This window comes from Oncorhynchus tshawytscha, linkage group LG09 (assembly GCF_018296145.1).
Source record: "Oncorhynchus tshawytscha isolate Ot180627B linkage group LG09, Otsh_v2.0, whole genome shotgun sequence".
In the NCBI taxonomy this organism is placed as follows: Eukaryota; Metazoa; Chordata; class Actinopteri; order Salmoniformes; family Salmonidae; genus Oncorhynchus; species Oncorhynchus tshawytscha.
Genome location: NC_056437.1, coordinates 73076934 through 73096169, shown reverse-complemented (window position 1 = coordinate 73096169; position 19236 = coordinate 73076934). Strand labels below are relative to the sequence as shown.

The window sequence follows — 19236 nt, the reverse complement described above, 5'->3', positions numbered from 1 at the left end:
GGGATTTGTAGCCCTCCGCTCCTCAGACAGTGTGGGGCTCTTCCCTGCCAATACACTGGCCTTAGAGCTGACAGCCAGCGTTGGAGTGACAGTCACTTCAGTCAGGGAACATTTGGAATGAGTGAGGAGGACACTGACTGACAGAAGGTGTTGCCCAAAGGCAATCCTTGTGCTTACCCAAAGATGTATCTGTGTCGTGCTACTCTGCAACATCACTGCCATGGTCGTTTTTCTTTTTAAGACATTGAGGTCTAAGACGTAAGGATACTATTTGATTTTGAGTTGTTGGACAATTCAAAGTCATGCTGGATCATGTTTTATATCTATCTGTATAATGTGCACCAATGTGGGAAGAACTTACCAGAAGTTCCTACAGAGTTAGTCCTTATACAGTATTTATAGAGCCCCTCAGTGGAGGTGTTGTAATACCCATAAAACCTAGTGGTCAAACAGGGAAATGGTTCCAATCATTTTTCCACCATTCATTTTCCCATAGGGAATTTTAGAAACACTTAAAATAAGCGCTGTGTTTCGTGTAGGCTTACCCTGACGTGACGTTTTTGATAACCATGTAAATCTCTCACGGACAAGGGGACATAACGCCTTGTATTCAGGACATAAAGTTCATTTCTTTGCCACTTTGCAGTATTACTTTAGTGCCTTATTGCAAACAGGATGCATGTTTTGGAATATTTTTATTCTATACAGGCTTCCTTCTTTTCACTCTGTCATTTAGTATTGTGGAGTAACTACAATTTTGTTGATCCCTCCTCAGTTTTCTCCGATCACAGCCATTAAACTCTGTAACTGTTTTAATGTCACCATTGGATTCCTGGTGAAATCTCTGAGCGGTTTCCTTCCTCTCCGGCAACTTAGTTAGTTAGTAACTGGAATGGGACCTTAAGGAGAGGTGTAATTTAAAAAATCATGTTAAAAACTATTATTGCACACAGAGTGAATCCATGCAACTTATTATGTGACTTGTTAAGCACATTTTTACTCCAGAGCTTATTTAGGCTTGTGTGGAAGTACCACCAGAGGGCAGGCTGGACTCACGGATAGTAGCCCAACCAGGCATGTGAGTCAAGAGGACCTGAGGCAATTAAGCACAGCTGATGGTACTAATGACCTATTATCTTTTCCCTACAAGAGAGAGGAGGGAACCAGCAAGAAGGAGGATAAACCTATCTCTGGAAGATGGCTACCAAGAGAGAGAAGCTAACCATGAAGAACCATTAAGACGGTGACAAACCCGTGACTTTTGTTGTAGTTTAATGATAATCGTATTGTGTTCCTGTTTCATCTCGAGAAGATCTATGTTTTTCCTTGGGAGATTTTCATTATGTTGGAGTGTTTGTATTGACCAAAATGACTTGGTCCGCTCACACTTGCAATAACAAAGCGGTTGAATACTTATTGACTCAAGACATTTGAACTTTTCATTTTTAATGAATTTGTAAACATATTATTATTCAACTTAGAGACGATGGGGTATTGGGACACAATCTCAATTTAATCCATTTTAAATTCAGGCTGTAACACAACAAAATGTGGAAAATGTCAAGGGTGTGAATACTTTCTGAAGGCACTTTAAGTGACCACCGATACGATACCTTAAACATTCTTGCTCAGAATAAAACCCTTCATGAGTTTAAGGCGTCTGAGGAGGGACTAATTCCCACAATCCTCTGTCCTCCTCTCTGGGCCTCCTGCTAAATCCATTGATCGCTATCCATCCCCTCCAGAGTCTTCTCAGGTGGCCCGATCTTTGTCTTTCACATAAGCCCAGGATCATACCAATCCCCTGCTGGAGGGGGGACCTGAATCTCCCAGGGTTCAGTCTCTCATTACACTACAGAGAGGAAGGATTATCTAATCTCAGCCTTCTAGGGTTCCTTCTCCTCCGGAAGGAGAACGATAAGGAAGAGTCCTTATCTCCATGATGAATTTACTCTGGGACTTAGAAGAGAAAATCATTGGGGCCAGTAGGATTGTGGAGGGTGTTTGAGAGGGTGCTTCAGTTCGGCTGGCGCCTAACCGAACTCGGCTAGCCGAACCGACCGAGTGTGCTCGCAAACTCCCTTAAAAGGCCTTCACTTTAAAAACGAGAAATAACGGCAATTGTACTGTTTTTCCATTTTGAGATGACATAGCCAGTATGCACTTCCTCAAAATAGTCAGAATCAAATCTGTCATTAATTTTTATGTTTTTGCCGAAGACATCTTAGTCACGCAATTTTACATCTAACAGATGTTTGGTGCAGTATTTTTCAATGGAAAATTTGCATGAAAACGAGTTGTCTCTTGTTGAATGACAAAGACTTTATTAAAGGATCCCTACTGTTGAACAATCACAGATGAAGGGGCGTAGATTCCGGCTTCGAACTTTGGCTTGCCTCCAGAAAAAATGTTCTGTGACTGAACAGCCGAAAAACCCCTCGCCGAAGTCCAAAACATCACAAAATGTGTGTGTGTGTGCATGCGTAATGGAGCTCCAGTGACTTATGGGCTGGGCCCGGCAGTCAATGCATTTGTTTAAAATGACTGAGCCCTAGGACCTTAAGTTGATATTTGAAGAGAGATAGAGAGACAGCGTGAGGGGAGAGGGAGCGAGAGAGAGAGAGAATATCTACCCTGTGTTAGTCTAGTCTGTCCCTCGGGGTTAATAACAAAGACTGATAGTATAGCTGAAATGTCACAAAGCTAACACATGTTCATTCCAATGTTTTGTCTTCAAACTCTTCATGATCATTTATAGATAAATGACTGAACAGAAATGAACAAATTCTCCAAGTTAACCTCAAATGAGAACAACCATCATTTGATGTCACTTTTCACTCACAAATGTATTGCTGCTTTTACAATCTGTTTCCATAGTCTATAAACCTGTTCTGTAATATGAAGCGTTTGAAGGCAGTACTTTGGAATGAGCATTTACCAATGCATTTCATCTGTTAGCATTTCAGCTATACTATCAGAGGTACAGAGGTACAGACTAGATTAACACAGCAACTGTAGACCTCGGTGGCTTTCTTCAGGCATTAAGCTCTTCGCTCTTCCGTAACCACCAGTGTAATGTTCAGTGACTGACCACTGCCTCCTCTCCTTCCCCTCCCCAGATTTGCTGCCTGCTGACCTGGAGCGAGTGGTGAATTGTGAGCCTGTGAAGCTGGGCAAAAGCCCCGGCAGCATCAGCTCTGTGATGCTGACCCCTGTATCTGAGGTGTCCTCCATGGAGCTGGCCACCTTGTCCCCCGGGCCCCAGGGAGAGGTGTCCCCCTCCTCACAGGCCTCAGAGAGCGGAGCCTCAGACACCAGTGGCCCAGAGCAAGGCCCAGAGGCCCCTGGAACAGCCCTGGAGTCAGGTAGCCAGCCGGACACTTCCAGTACAGAGGGGGGTGAGGATGACAAGGACCCCAAGAGGATCAAGCCACACCTCCACTGTCCCGTGTGCAAGGTCACGGTCAACTCTACATCCCAGCTGGAGGCACACAACAGTGGTACAAACACGACAGTCTCTGGCGTAGCACACCCCGCTGCCCCCTCAGATAGCATAAGATCACGTCATAAGCCATGGTTCATTTATTTTTATTACAGGCTATTAGCTTTAAAACTGAGAAAAAATAAATCTACAGAAAATGTGTAGAATAGCAGGAAATTAGCTTTAAAATTGCCATTTTCTCTCTCTGCCCCAATGACAAATATATATATACAATTGAAGTCAGATGTTTACATACACCTCAGCCAAATATACTTAAACTCAGTTTTTCACAATTCCTGACATTTAATCCTCGGAAAAAGTCCCTGTTTTAGGTCAGTTAGGATGACCACTTTATTTTAGTAGAGTGATTTATTTCAGCTTTTATTTCTTTCATCACATTCCCAGTGGGTCAGAAGTTTACATACACTCAAATAGTTTTTGGTAGCATTGCCTTTAAATGGTTTAACTTGGGCAAATGTTTCAGGTAGCTTTCCACAAGCTTCCCACAATAAGTTGGGTGAACTTTGGCCCATTCCTCCTGACAGAGCTGGTGTAACTGAGTCAGGTTTGTAGGCCTCCTTGCTCGCATACGCTTTTTCAGTTCTGCCCACCAATTTCCTATGGGATTGAGGTCAGGACTTTGTGATGGCCACTCCAATACCTTGACTTTGTTGTCCTTAAGCCATTTTGCCACAACTTTGGAAGTATGCTTGGGGTCATTCTCCATTTGGAAGACCCATTTGCGACCAAGCTTTAACTTTCTGACTGATGTCTTGAGATGTTGCTTCAATATATCCACATAATTCTGCTTCCTCATGATGCCGTCTGAAGTGCACCAGTCCCTCCTGCAGCAAAGCACCCACATAACATGATGCTGCCACCCCCGTGCTTCACGGTTGGGATGGTGTTCTTCGGCTTGCAAGCCTCCCCATTTTTCCTCCAAACATAACGATGGTCATTATGGCCAAAACGTTCTATTTTTGTTTCATCAGACCAGAGGATATTTCTCCAAAAAGTACGATCTTTGTCCCCATGTGCAGTTGTAAACCGTAGTCTGGCTTTTATTATGGTGGATTTGGAGCAGTGGCTTCTTCCTTGCTGAGCGGCCTTTCAGGTTATGTCGATATAGGACTCATTTTACTGTGGATATAGAGACTTTTGCACTTGTTTCCTCCAGCATCTTCACAGGATCCTTTGATGTTGTTCTGGGATTGATTTTCACTTTTTGCACCAAAGTACATTTAATCTCCAGGAGACAGAACGCGTCTCCTTCCTGAGCACTATGACGGTTGCGTGGTCCCATGGTGTTTATACTTGCGTACTATTGTTTGTACAGACGAACATGGTACCTTCAGGCGTTTGGAAATTGCTCCCAAGGATGAACCAGACTTGTGGAGTCTACAATTGTTTTTCTGAGGTCTTAGCTGATTTCTTTTGATTTTTCCATTATGTGAAGCAAAGAGCCATTGAGTTTGAAGGTGGGCTTTGAAATACATCCACAGGTACACCTCCAATTCACTCAAATTATGACAATTAGCCGATCAGAAGCTTCTAAAGCCATGACATAATTTTCTGGAATTTTCCAAGCTGTTTAAAGGCACAGTCAACTTAGTGTATGTAAACTTCTGACCCACTGGAATTGTGATACAGTGAATTATAAGTGAAATAATCTGCCTGTAAACAATTGTTGGAAAAATTACTTGTGTCATGCACAAAGTAGATGTCCTAACAGACTTCCCAAAACTATTGTTTGTTAACAAGAAATGTGTGGAGTTGTTGAAAAACAAGTTTTAATGATTCCAACCTAAGTGTATGTAAATATCCAACTTCAACTGTATATATATACTGTACCTGCTCCAGAGTGTATCTGACATTCGCTTCCTCCAAATCCACTCCTCCAGGTACGAAGCACAAACAAATGCTGGAGGGCCAGAGCGTCCAGCCGCGGCGCCGGGGGAAGATGGCTGGGGGGCGCTCGGCCTGCAAGAGCAAGCGCCTGGGCACAAAGGGCAGCGTGGGGGTGCCCAGCAAGAACTTCCACTGCGAGGTGTGTGAGATCTACGTCAACTCGGAGACCCAGCTCAGCCAGGTGAGGAGGCTCGGGGTCGAGGGGAGGGTGGCAGGGGAGGACTGGGGGTTTCACAGGGTGAGCAGGGTTCAGCAGTGGGGAGAGAAGTGAAACAGCTGAGGTATAATTTCGTATGTTGACTTCCTGAGTGGATCTGAGGTGATTGGACTGGACAAGATCTGGTTTCATGTTCTCTCACAGTGAGGCCAGTGTGCCACTAGTCTATGTAGAGATCTGACACACTGGGTCTCTTTCCACCTCCACTAAACGTGTCCTGACAGTGTTCTGAATTGATGGAGCTGGAAAGAGTGGAAAATATTGTGAACGTAGCCATGGGGTATGGGAGATAGACAGGGAGAGATATGACCCTCTGGGCTACTCAGTACTCCTGGCGCTGTTTGCGTGACATGAATGGTGAGAAGAGGAAAGAGAGGGTGTTTGTAGGTAATTTTACACACCCTGAGAAGTGCTTGATAGAGAGTGCTAACCAAATAAGACTCTCATTCAAATGCCCCTTGTCCTGCAGTGTTTTTGGCTTTGTGTGGGGTTATTAGTTATTCATCCTTTATTTAAGGTCACATTGAGATTGAAATCTCTTTTTCAAGTGTATCCTGTCACATGACAAATACATTTTGATTTGACACACACAGACAGACAGATGATGTCACTACAGTAGATGTTGAAAGGACAGACTATAGAACTACCTCTTCAAACAAAATGAACACTTGATTTCTTGGTTGGACTAATTATTTTCATGGACTTTTTCCACATTTTGTTACATTACAGCCTTTTAAAATTGATTAAATAGTTTTTTTAGCAAATATATAAAAATAAAAAAAACAGAAATATTACATTTACATACAGTTGATGTCGGAAGTGTACATACACTTAGGTTGGAGTCATTTAAAACTTGTTTTTCAACCACTTCACAAATGTATTGTTAAGAAACTAGTTTTGGCAAGTCGGTTAGGACATCTACTTTGTGCATGACACAAGTTCCTTTTTCCAACAATTGTTTACAGACAGATTATTTCACTTATAATTCACTCTATCACAATTCCAGTGGGTCATTAGTTTACATACACTAAATTGACTGCCTTTAAACAGCTTGTGGAAGGCTACCCAAATGAAACAATTTAAAGGTAATGCTACCAAATACTAATTAAGTATATGAAAACTTCTGACCCACTGGGAATGTGATGAAAGAAATAAAAGCTGAAATTAAATTGTTGATCCTAACTGACCTAAGACAGGGATTCTTTGAGGAATTAAGTGTCAGGAATTGTGAATAATATATTTAAATGTATTTGGCTAAGGTGTATGTAAACTTCCGACTTCAACTGTAAGTTGAATACTTTGTTGAAGCATCTTTAGCGGTGATTACAGTCTTGAGTCTTCTTGGGTATGGCGCTACAAGCTTGGAACGCCTGTATTTGGGGAGTTTCTCCCATTCTTCTCTGCAGATCCTCTCAAGCTCTGTCAGGTTGGACAGGTAGTGTCGCTGCACAGCTATTTTCAGGTCTCTCCAGAGATGTTCGATCGGATTCAAGTCCGGCCTCTGGCTGGGCCACTCAAGGACATCGAGACTTATTCGAAATCCACTGCTGTGTTTCATCAGACCAGATAATCTTGTTTATCATGGTCTGAGAGTCCTTTAGGTGCCTTTTGGCAAACTCCAAGCGGGCTGTCATGTGCCTTTTACTGAGGAGTGGCTTCCGTCTGGCCACTCTACCATAAAGGCCTGATTGGTGGAGTGCTGCAGAGATGGTTGTCCGTGGGTCTGAATACTTATGTAAATAGAGTATTTGTTTTTTATTTTTAATAAATTATCAAACATTTCTAAACAGTTTTTGCTTTGTCGTTATGGGGTATTGTGTGTAGATTGATCAGGGGGAAAAAAATGTTTCATCCATTTTAGAACAAGGCTGTTTCATAACAAAATATGGAAAAAGGGGAAGGGGTCTGAATACTTTCCGAATGCACTGTGCCTATGGCGTCACTACCTCAGCCCTCCCACTTTTAAAGGTAGCACAGGACCCATGATGTAATAACAAACTTATGAAATGCTCTTTACACATGTTACAGTAGAAGGTTTACTATTCCTGAGGTGATGCTAGCAGTGGAAATGTGTGTTTGAATTCACCTGGCACAGTGGCAGCGACTGCATTTTTATTACAATAAAGCCATTCTGGAAAAAGCCTTCCCACACTAAGCAGATGTATATCAGATGGTATGGTGAGTCACTCAGAACTGTCTATTTGAGCCTGTAAGAGCTGTTAGACGTATGTTAATTGACGTGTTTATGGTGTGGTAATCTAGGCACATGGTTTTATTGAACTTCTTTTCTAGGCTGTTTCAGGTAATTGCTTCCCTGGTGATGTTTATTCAATCGTAGATGTAATTGTATGATGGGATGGTTCTGGAAAGTTTTGCAGCTCTGACGAGCTGGTCATGGAAAAGATACAGTATATATATGGGCATGTGTAGCAACCTTGCCTACAACAAGCCTTAGTAGTGTATTCCAATGGCACTGTTAAAACCTCTGATGAACTAGGATTAGCCAGTTGATAGTAGAACAGAGGAGAGAGAAATAGACGTGCATACTGTAGATAGAGGGAAGTTGTAGTAGGTTTTCTTTGTGGTTTTGTGTCCTCTAAATATTTTTTTCAGATGGTGCATATTGAGTGTACAATACGGTTGACTGAGTGTACGAAACCTTAAGAACACCTGCTCTTTCCATGACATAGACTGACCAGGTGAAAGCTATGATCCCTTGTTGATGTCAATTGTTAAATCCACTTCAATCAGTGTAGATGAAGTGGAGGAGACAGGTTAAAGAAGGATTTTTAAGCCTTGAGCCAATTGAGACATGGATTGTGCATGCGTGCCATTCAGAGGGTGAATGGGTAAGACAAAATATTAACGTGCCGGGCCTCCCGGGTGGCGCAGTGGTCCAAGGCACTGCATCGCAGGGCTAGCTGTGCCACCAGAGACTCTGGGTTCGAGCCCAGGCTCTGGGTGTACGGTGTTTCGTCCGACACATTGGTGCAGCTGGCTTCCGGGTTGGATGCGTGCTGTGTTAAGAAGCAGTGTGGTTGGGTTGTGTTTCGGAGGACGCGTGGCTCTCGACCTTCGCCTCTGTCAAGAACCTCAACACTGCTGGGTTTTTCACGCCCAACAGTTGTGTGTATCTATCCACCACCCAAAGGACATCCAGCCAACTTGACACAACTGTGGGAAGCATTGGAGTCAACATGGGCCAACATCCCTGTGGAACGCTTTCGACACCTTGTGAAGTTCATGCCCTGACAAATTTAGTCTGTTCTGGGGGCAAAAGCAACTTCTATTTTTTTTGTACACTCAGTGTAGATCAGGCATGGTCCACTAGATAAATCCAACATTAATAACTAGATTAGCAGACTAATGTTTCTCCTCTGATCTCCTCAGCACATGAACAGCAGGAGACACAAGGACCGTCTGGCAGGAAAGCCCCCCAAACCCAAGTTCAGTCCCCACAACAAGAGCCAGCCTACCTCCAGCTTATCGGTGAGAAACGGCACACACACACACACACACACACACACACACATCCATTACATGAATGTTCATGTAGACACACACACACGCAGTTGCACGCACGGTTTGAGGTTAATTCAAGTTTAATACCCATACATTTGGAAAATCCTCTAAGAAAATAATGGCCAATCATGTTTGATCTCTGAATAAAATGCATATTTATCTCCTGAATTGACTGAATTTCAATGTAATTGTCTCCAACCCTGACACACACACACACCTCATTGCTACTCCCTAGGGGGTTGTCTCTCCTGTGAAGCAGCTTGCCTGCCTGTATGCCTGTGCTGTCAGAGAGGTTAAGGACACTGCTTTGTGGTAGTGAATGGGTCCCCTGTACCTGAGACTGGAGGCTGAAATACCCCCAGCACTACCCCTACTGACAAAGCCTGCAGCCTGAATCAGCACCCTGTATGAATCACTTTTGTGCTCCTGTCATGTGCGCACCTCCCCTTGAACCTCTCCTTGTCCCCATCTCCTCCACTCTGCTCCACCCCACCTCCACATCCCTATTTCTCCCTCTGCATCTCCATCTCCTCTACCTCCCCCTCTTCCCATCCTCCCTGCAGACTGTGAGATGGACTGGGTATGCAGGCGGGGCCGTGTCTGCCATGAAGAAAATGTTCAGCCAGTACAACCTCACCTCTCTCTCTACTCAGGTGAGTGGCAGGGCCCAGTGCAGGCAGGGACAGGGGAGAAGTGGGCTGTCAGGGCTACAGCTGGCTTAACCACTGGAACTGGCTAGGTGCAGGGAATTGAACAGCACCAGAAAAGATTGCTCTAATGTAAACTTTGTAAAGGGTTTGGAGTTTAAGCATGTCTGTGTGTCTGTGGTTCAGTCTTTTGTTCTTTTGTCTTGACTGTGTGAGAGTGTTCATAAGTCCCCTAGTTGTGGTGAGGGAACGGATATTAGTATGGAGAAATGTACGAGCATGTTTAGCCAAGGTAACGATTGTGTGCTAAAAGAGCAATGTTCCCTGGGAAACGTGTTTGCTGAGCAAATGTGTGCTCTACTTTGAGTAAATGTGTGCGCTTCAAGAAATGACATGCACTCTCTGTCTCTGCTCTCCTCTGCTCTCCTCTGCTCTCTCCTATTCTCCTTCAGACCAAACTGGCCTTCCAGAAGCAACTGACCAGGAGCCTGACCACTGGCTTCCTGCCCAGCCCCCTCACCCAGCCCACCTTGTGCACCATGGCAACCAATCCTCTGGCTCTGCGCCACCCGGTGGGCACCACCTTCTTTCAGACGCCCTTCCTGAGCCCCACCCTGTTCCGGCCCGCCCCGGGGCCCCTGAGGGCCACACACCCCTCCATCATCTTCTCCCCTTATTAATGACACAGTACAGCCCCCCGTCCCTCTGTCCCCCTCTACCAACCCCCTTGCCCTGCCTCCATTACTGTGACCCACATGACGAGGGCCACGCCACGCACAAACTATGCAGACCACAGAAACCAGGATGGAGAGAACGGAGAGAACGAGGCTAACAACTGCTCATGTCATGGAGGACACACCCCCAATGCCAAGGCCCTGCCTCCTCTCCACCACACCCTATCTGTCTGCTCCTTCTTCTGTGGTTGGTGGCCTGAGGAACAGGACACACCTCCAGGGACACACTGGTGCAGCCAGGAGGCCTCTCTCTTACACAGCCATTTCATGGGTCGATTTGGTTTGGATTCTTAATATTATTGTGTAATTTATTAGAGAACAAAAATAGATGTATCTGTTTAGTGTGGTTGCCACAAATAAGGTCCCTTTACGTCATGCTACTCCTCAGAACATTGTTTCTATTATTGGTCGGCTTGCTTTTTGTTGTTATGGGTCGATATAGGGGATGCTAGCAGGTGAGCCCAATGCTCTCTGAGCTTGAGACTTTCTTCAGCCATATGTGGCGCTGCAGATCTGCAGTCCTACGGAACCAAGTCTATGAGTGGGATCTGTCAGAACTATATGAACTCATATTTTTCCACCAAGCCCCTATCTCCCAAACCGTTACTGGGCTCTTGTCATTGGAACCCAGAGCTCTCAATTGATGTGTAGAATAGATTATTAAGCCCTTTCTCTCCCTCTCTTTCTCTCCCTCTCTCTTTCTTTTTCTCGTTCTCTCTCTCTGAGTCACAGCCCAACATGGCCTTTCATAATTCATTTTTTACCCTGCATCCCCAGAATTAAGCACTCATTAAGGTCCTGAAAAGGTCAGCTTGTCAACTTGATTTTGTCTCAAGTTGCAGATCTGCCTCATTATATATCTTTGCTCCGTAGCAGTGCTGGTGCATTGGTTCTGACTGTCTCTATTTCTCTCGTTGCAGAACAGGCAGCACAAAATCATTTTTAAAAGCCTAGCTGTCTTATATTATAATCTGCCATAGTTCCCTGTATCCCAGTGATTTTATAGTGCTTGATCCCCCAATTGTACTCCCTGAGCCATAGTCCTTAATTTTCTCTTGAGCTATCTCAGCAGGAGCTGATGGATAGCAGTGAATGACAATTTCCCCTTGCTCAAAAAAAACACTAAGGGGTAGAAATTACTTGATGGGTTTACAATCCTCGATTAAAGGTTTCCACTGTGCAGAGAGATGTGTGGGTGATGGGGGGGTGAGAACACATTTCCCAGATCACCGATTGGATCATCAGGAATGGAGGGAAAGAAACAAAGCACAGTGCCATGGCAACCACATTAAAAGCACCTTAAACAGATTTACTTATGAAAGCAATGAAAATATGTTCTAGTTTTTTGTTCTTGTTCCTGGCGTGATTTGTCATAAACTCACGACAGTTTGATTTAGCATTTTTCAATCACACAAACAATCAACTTATAACGATTCAATTTTATTGTTATTATCCAGGCGACAGGTCTGAATCTAAATCTCAGATCTAGTTCCATTTTTAAAGCAATACGTGCAATGTGTCTGTGTTTAGAGCGGTTATACAGTAGGAGAATATAGGATGTGGGGAGATGATACGGAACAATGTATCTGTACCTCTACAGAGATGCTGTACAGCCTGCCGTACTGTATTTGAAAGGCCAATTCCAAGAGTAATTTGAACTGATGGGTTGTTGTCATGTGTTTTTCCTTGATGGTCAATCTCATTCTCATGATGCTTCAGCCCTCTCTCTGTGTTGACATTGCTGGGCTTTCACCTTACAGAGGAGCAGGACACGGCGATTTATATGGATTACACAGAACAGCCAGTGTTATTGATGTCGCAAGTGCAGTAGAACACACAATCATATTCCCATAAACCCTCTCTCCTAAACAAGTTGACCCACCTTTAAACAAACACTCAATAAACTCTCTTTGCTGGTTTATTACCAAACCCAACACTTACACCCAACCAGTCTACTTTAGCAACAGCAAAATGGGGGAAATCCTATGCAGTTATGTTGTTCCCTTCAGTTCAGGCAGTGCAATAGTATTTCCATGTGTGTGACATAGCAGCGCCACCTGCAGTGAAGACCATGTTATTGCCCTTCTAGATCAAACCCAGCACTGTTTCTCCTCCATCTTTTAAAATCTCTTTGATTCTGTACATGTTTCTGAGGCCTTTGTCTATGGGAATATTAAACCAAGCCATCAGGTCTCTTTGCCATACCAATGTGATTCTCTCCAGTCACAGTAAGTTACTCAGTGAACCAGCCAGCCTATTGATCTCCAGTGTTCTATCTATCTATCATTACATGGGAACTCTATGGTATTCAGACATTTTAAGGACATTTTTATTAAATAAATACATCTAGAGAAGGCAAATGATCTATGTAGAAAATATAGAGTAAATATAGACATTTTATCAAAGTTACTATTATCTTTATCTTGATGAAACGCTATCTTAGCTGAGGGCAGACTGTTGATGTAGACTACAGCAGACACACGCTGTACATGGAAAGGAGAAATACTTTGCTTGTTTTTTCTTGTTTGTTTTATTTACATGGTTTTACTGTACTTGTTTTTGAACCTACAAAAGAGACAAATGTTGAATCGAAAAATGGTTGAGTGATTTTTTTCCTTCTTGTTCAAAGTTGAACTGAATTATGGAATTTAATTATTAGCGCCACAACACAATAGATGTGGGGGGAAAATGCCTTTCAGATGTAATTATCCAGTATATCCCAAGAGTGTCAACCACTGGTCAGTTTCTGTCCTTCTCTGGGCTTACAGTTTCAGCTACATTAATACCATACAATCATCCACACAATCAGAGCCTCTCAAACTTCATTGCCGTAGAGATGGGTCTAGCACTGTACTTGTGGATGAAGTGAAATAATAGCCATACAGAACAGGATTGGAGAAGTTTGGATGTAAGATGTTCAGACATGGAATATGACAATCATATAGGAGGACATTGTGGTGTGTCCGAGTCTCTCTTTTTCACTCATCCATCCCTGTGCACAGCCAAGGGAACCATGGATAGTAGACCAGCCCAGATACAGAGCTCAGTCCTGGGTATAATAAGGGATGTGTCCCATTATTATAGAAAGAGACACTATGGATAAAACAAAGCACTATGATCACATTCTCTTCAATTGCAGTGTGGTGAAATGTCAATTATCTATCAGTCTACCAGTGACCCATTTATTCCAGTAAAAGAACATGTGCTGTATGTAATGGCAGGCTATGAAACTACAAGGCAGCCATGTTGACTGAGGCTACTGCCTGTGAGGTGGGAGGAGCTGGAGTTTCTCAGAACTGAGTTTCCTGGTATAGGATCTGCATATCACTGATGTCAAAGCACAGCTCTCATTTCCCCCTATTTTAGAAGTTAGTCTTCACAGCAGGCATTCAACACTGCAAAGATAAAAGATAAGCGAATGGAGAAAGGTGTCGGTCCCCATCTGAGTCCTGCCTCATTAGCCCTGTTTATATCTGGTTCCAACCTGCTTCCTTTTGTCCTGATCTTGTTCACATTCTGATTGTGCCCACATTTTAGAGAAGTGTAGACAATTAAAAGATGCATTGTGATCAGGTCTTATAAGTGTAAACAGACAAGATCAGGTCAAGATCAGGATGAAGGTCACATGTTAACAGCAGGTATAAACAGGGCTATTGTCACAGAAAGGAGTGGCATGCTGAGGAACAACAGTCTGGATGATATTCTGGATTATCTGCACAGTATTCACACCCAGATGGTTTCAGTGGGCAGAACATCATAACATCATACTCTGGAGCGGCTCCAGATAATGGAGAGAGATTAGGTTCTGAACAATATCATGGAACGGTACTGGATTCTGGACCACCACCACTGCTCAGCTCAGCGCTGTTCTTCACAGCTTTTCTCTGTCCTTTGTGTACAGAGCAGGTCCTGTGTCATGTGCTCTTGTTGTCTGAACTGAAGCCAGAGTCAGTCTCCTGCCATAATAGTGCCAATCACCAAAGCCACATCTGTCTGGAGACTCTTCTGGACTGTAATGAACTGTAACAAGCATACCATAAGGATGTGAATTTTGTTCAATCAGCTATTCATTTGTTGGCTTCCCATCTATGTCCTTTATTGGAAGGGGAGCCCGTTCTCTTAACGGGCTCCGTTAAGTTGGACAGCAATGTTGTTCTCACTACCACTGTAGGTCCTTATGCCAGCTCTCCCCATGTGTAAATGTTAGGTAAGCACAAACACACCTCTCCCATTGCCAAAACAAGGGAAGGTCAAGTGATCATACCCATGTCTGAAGCCAGTGGGGACAGAAGAAACTTGCCAGACCTCTCCTCAAACCCCTACAATGATATATTGATCTCTACCTGAATACTTTGGAGTGACACCCATTTATTTTGCTGTGGTGGTCAGTCTGTCAGTCCCTGGGTCCTCCCTCTCTGTATCAACCCCACAGGGACACGGAGTCAGTTCAGTGTGTATGTCAAGTTATACAGTACATGTCAATATTTATTTTTGACCTTTTATTTAACTAGGAAAGTCAGTTAAGAACAAATTCTTATTTTCAATGGCAGCCTAGGAACAGTGGGTTAACTGCCTTGTTCAGGGGTAGAACGACATATTTTTACCTTGTCAGCTCGGGGATTCAATCTTGCAACCTTTCGGTTACAAGTCCAGCACTCTAACCATTAGGCTACCTGCTGACCCAATATCTGTGGCTGCATGGCGGGGTTTAGACAGGTAGCCCAAATCTGATATTCTTTTTCACTAATTGGTCTTTTGACCAATCAGATCAGCTCTGAAAAAGAATTGGGCTGCCTGTGTAAATGCAGCCCTTGTGTTCCATTTAAAACCAGTGGTACATTACAAAACATGTACTACGATGTAGAAGATATTCTATGAGGCCAGTATTTATTGTAACATCTTTGTCACTATGTTCACAGTACATTTGACTACAGTGATCTTTATGATGTGCAATAGGAATTGTAAGGTGGAATAGAGAGTAAGATGTTTTGATACGCTATTGAGTCTTTGCTTAAATATTTTTATTTTTTTCCATCTGTGTAGATAATGCCAGGTTGGATATGAATGACAGAGAAATAAATGGGAGAGAGAGAAATAGACAGAAGGAGAAGGTGGATAGGGAAATAAATCGATTAGATCTTTCACTTCCTCAGCATCACTTTGTATTTTACTGACCTTTAAGTGTCCGGCTATTGACTGGAACCAGACGACTTGTTAACATGTCCCGCTTTCTAATGTCAAAGCTGTTAGATCCACCACACGCACAGCACAGCGCTTTGCAGCATGATCAAATCATATTTAAAACATTGTTCAAAATGACATGTGTGTTTACATTCATTAGGTATTGTCCTACAGCAGATTATGTAAACTCGCCCTCTGTGTATTCAGGTGGAATGAGCTGCACCAACTGCTTTGGGGCCCGGTTAATGCTGATCTGTCACAGAGCATCAAAATCATTATGTCATAAGAAACATTTGACCTTTCTCTTACCACCAAATTAATGGCCATAAATTCATACCTCTCTTGTAAAGAGGAAGAAATAATCTCTTCTGTGACAGTTTTATCTTTGCAGCAGGCTACGGTAGCCATAGCTTTCTGGAGGGATTTCATATCAAAAAGATCTGGCCTTATAACAGGGAACCTGTTTGGACATACTGACCTTGACTTTGGGTTGTATTGGTCCAGAGGCTGGGGACAAACAGTTAGAATGGCCACATGGGGCACATCATCATGCCAAATCACGAGTCCATTGTTCAACCTGTGTGCTGGCCTTTCTCTATCCAACCCCTTAAATCACACACTACTTCTTGAAGACATAGTGCTGGGAGGGAAATGCTGCGATTAGAAGGTCACTATAGCAACTGCCAGGGTTGAGATAAATAATCTCCATTGTAAAAAGAAAGGGGGGAGAAATCCCATTGGTCCTGCATGTCCCTGGGGGAGCCTAGCTAGATGCTCAGCTGCAGCACTGAAGATGAATCTGGTGTTTTTTGCTATGACAGTAAAACATTATTGGAGTAGAGATAAAAGGACATTGCCTTGGTATTTTTTGTCTTAGTGTCATCCTTGGGGAAAGGGTTTTGGCGGTAGTCTAGTTGAAGAAGTGTGTTCATAAATCACAACGGGGACAGGTCACAAGTCTACTGCTCCCCTCGCTCCCACCGCAGTATTCACAGTGTGTATTTCAAGCCGTGTGGTAAATGTCACATTTTAACAGGAGATCAATATAGAGAGTGAGATGTTTTATTGTTCATTGCCCTCTGTTAAACGTAGATAAGAAAATGTATGAGTGTGTGGCGGGTTATATAGGGTCCTGAGGCTGTTTTGTGTTAAAGTTATTGTACCTTATGTACTGTGTAAGAAGACAATAAATGTGGGTTGTAACACTATGATAGTTTATAATGATCCATACATGTGACTCAGTAAATGCACAATTTCTTAGTAAAGAACATCATCAGCACACTGGCTCGTCATTAAAAACAACCTGTTTGAACTGAGAAACAACATTCTGCTTGTGCTCTGAAGGTGAGTATAGTATCAATTCAGAAACGTTCCACTTGAGGTTTTCTCATTAGCTTACATTAACCTTTCCAGTCAGCTGGTCCATGTGGAACTGTTGGCAGCTTCATTTGCTCTACATAAACATGTCTGACCTTGTCTCAGTGTATGTAGGGCAGAATTCTCATCACCACGGGGACCTATCTCTACTACAACACTGTTTCAACATAAAATGGCCACTTAAAATAGGTTTTCTTTTGTGCTTGAAATATTTAGATGTATAGTTCCAACAGTAGAAAATAGATGTTTCAGCAATCTATTCCACAGAACCAATGCCATTCATTACTGGGGAGAGGAATCATACCTAACCTGACTGTTGTCAATGTCAAGTTAAATATAGATTACAAAGAATCTCGCCTGAAGTACCTTACATCAAAGGCAGAGATGGAAGCCTTTATAATGGATTTGTACAGATGTACTCACAGCAATCACCACTAAAGAACAAAAGGCCAATTGCACACAAGGTCCAACCGATATTTGACTTCCGCTTTTAACCCAACCCCTCCAAAAGACACACATACAGGTGTGTTGGAGAGGTGTGGGGGGCTGCCACACTCAGCAACCAGGGAGCTGTTTACAGGCACAACTGGGGCTTTGCTTACAGGCACAATTGAAGGAATCTAGGATTTGATACCAGAAACCCTCTGGTAGCCAGCTCATTTCCTACCTGATTTTCCCCTGTCAGTCCCAGGATTTGAACTGGCAACCCTTCAGTTGCTGGCTCACCTCTCTAACCACTAGGGTACCCGCCAGCCCCCCAGGGAGCTGCTACACAGCAGTGAGAGAAAATAAGTTGAATCGTTGGTCATCGAAGCTGCTTTAAAATGTTGCCCTTTGAAAATGCATAAGCTATTCTGTGACACTACTCTGACTCCTCTCTCCTTCTCCACATTTCTGACATGGAGGCAGAGTTTGGATGGATTTGAGCAAAGTTTAGAGATCTCTGTAGATCTTTATCCTAGCTCATGGGAATGATCTGTGGCGATGGCACCGCAATCAGCAATGTAGGAATATTTTAATTAAGACATTAAAATGTTTGTATTATGTTTAATTACTTCATAAATCATGCAAATCAAAGATACACAACAGCGTCAACTTAGATGCCGAGCGAATCTTTTTATTTGTTTACACGACATGCAAACAATTATCCAGTCTCCAGAACATTTTAAAAGATAAATACTGTGCTGTATATTGCATCAGAGTATAAATGCCCCAATATGTATCATGAAAAGAATATGCACTTCAATAATACAGACATAAAGACAGAGATGAACAATGTCAAAACATAACAAATATAAAGATCTGTGAATAGTCACAAAGCAAAAAACTACTCCAAACTAGGCCAAGGCATCTTTCTTGTTCAGTGACACACACATGAAATGTTGCACAATAACTATGGACCCTGACATGGCATTAAAGGGCTTTGGTCAGACAAACAATTTGAAAATGAAATACATTTGCATTTCGTCTGACCAACATAGCTCAGTAGCAAAGATCAAGAATACCCCATGGTTTTCAAGGACAGTAAGGAGTTTCTGATAAGGTACAGATAATTCAGCGAGCTTTTAGGCTGTGGTCAAGAGCTCTTCAGGGCCTGTCCAGCAGGCAGGAAGCTCTTCAAACACCCTGTTCACCAAGAGACTAGTCTGTCAGCCACAATTCAAATCTTTAGACAATAATGTCATTCTAAAACTCAAAGCGATCTCAAAAGGCAGTAACATTTCTGACATCGCTAAAATAATTTTTTAGTTCTTCAAAATATGGCTTTGCGGCCTCCCAGGTGGCGCAGTGGTCTAGGGCACTGCATCGCAGAGCTAGCTGTGCCACCAGAGACTCTGGGTTCGCGCCCATGCTCTGTCGCAGCCGGCCGCGACTGGGAGGTCCGTGGGGCGACGCACAATTGGCCTAGCGTCGTCCGGGTTAGGGAGGGTTTGGCCGGTAGGGATATCCTTGTCTCATCGCGCACCAGCGACTCCTGTGGCGGGCCGGGCGCAGTGCGCGCTAACCAAGGTCGCCAGGTGCACAGTGTTTCCTCTGACACATTGGTGCAGCTGGCTTCCGGGTTGGATGCGCGCTGTGTTAAGAAGCAGTGCGGCTTGGTTGGGTTTCGGAGGACGCATGACTTTTGACCTTCGTCTCTCCCGAGCCCGTACGGGAGTTGTAGCGATG

At 43.5% G+C, this 19236-nt stretch overlaps 1 protein-coding gene across 2 annotated transcripts in view; it reads left to right on the top strand.

Moving 5' to 3' along the window:
• The window catches only part of znf385c (zinc finger protein 385C), a 251067-nt gene extending 235992 nt beyond the window's left edge, over positions 1–15075 (top strand). For both annotated transcript variants that reach the window (XM_042327387.1, XM_042327388.1), the window contains 5 exons: positions 3120–3500; positions 5383–5570; positions 8997–9095; positions 9692–9781; positions 10228–15075. In XM_042327387.1, coding sequence (XP_042183321.1) covers positions 3120–3500; positions 5383–5570; positions 8997–9095; positions 9692–9781; positions 10228–10455 — 986 coding nt within the window. In that variant the 3' untranslated portion in view covers positions 10456–15075. The remainder of the gene's footprint in view (positions 1–3119; positions 3501–5382; positions 5571–8996; positions 9096–9691; positions 9782–10227) is intronic.
• The last annotated feature ends 4161 nt before the right edge of the window (positions 15076–19236 follow it).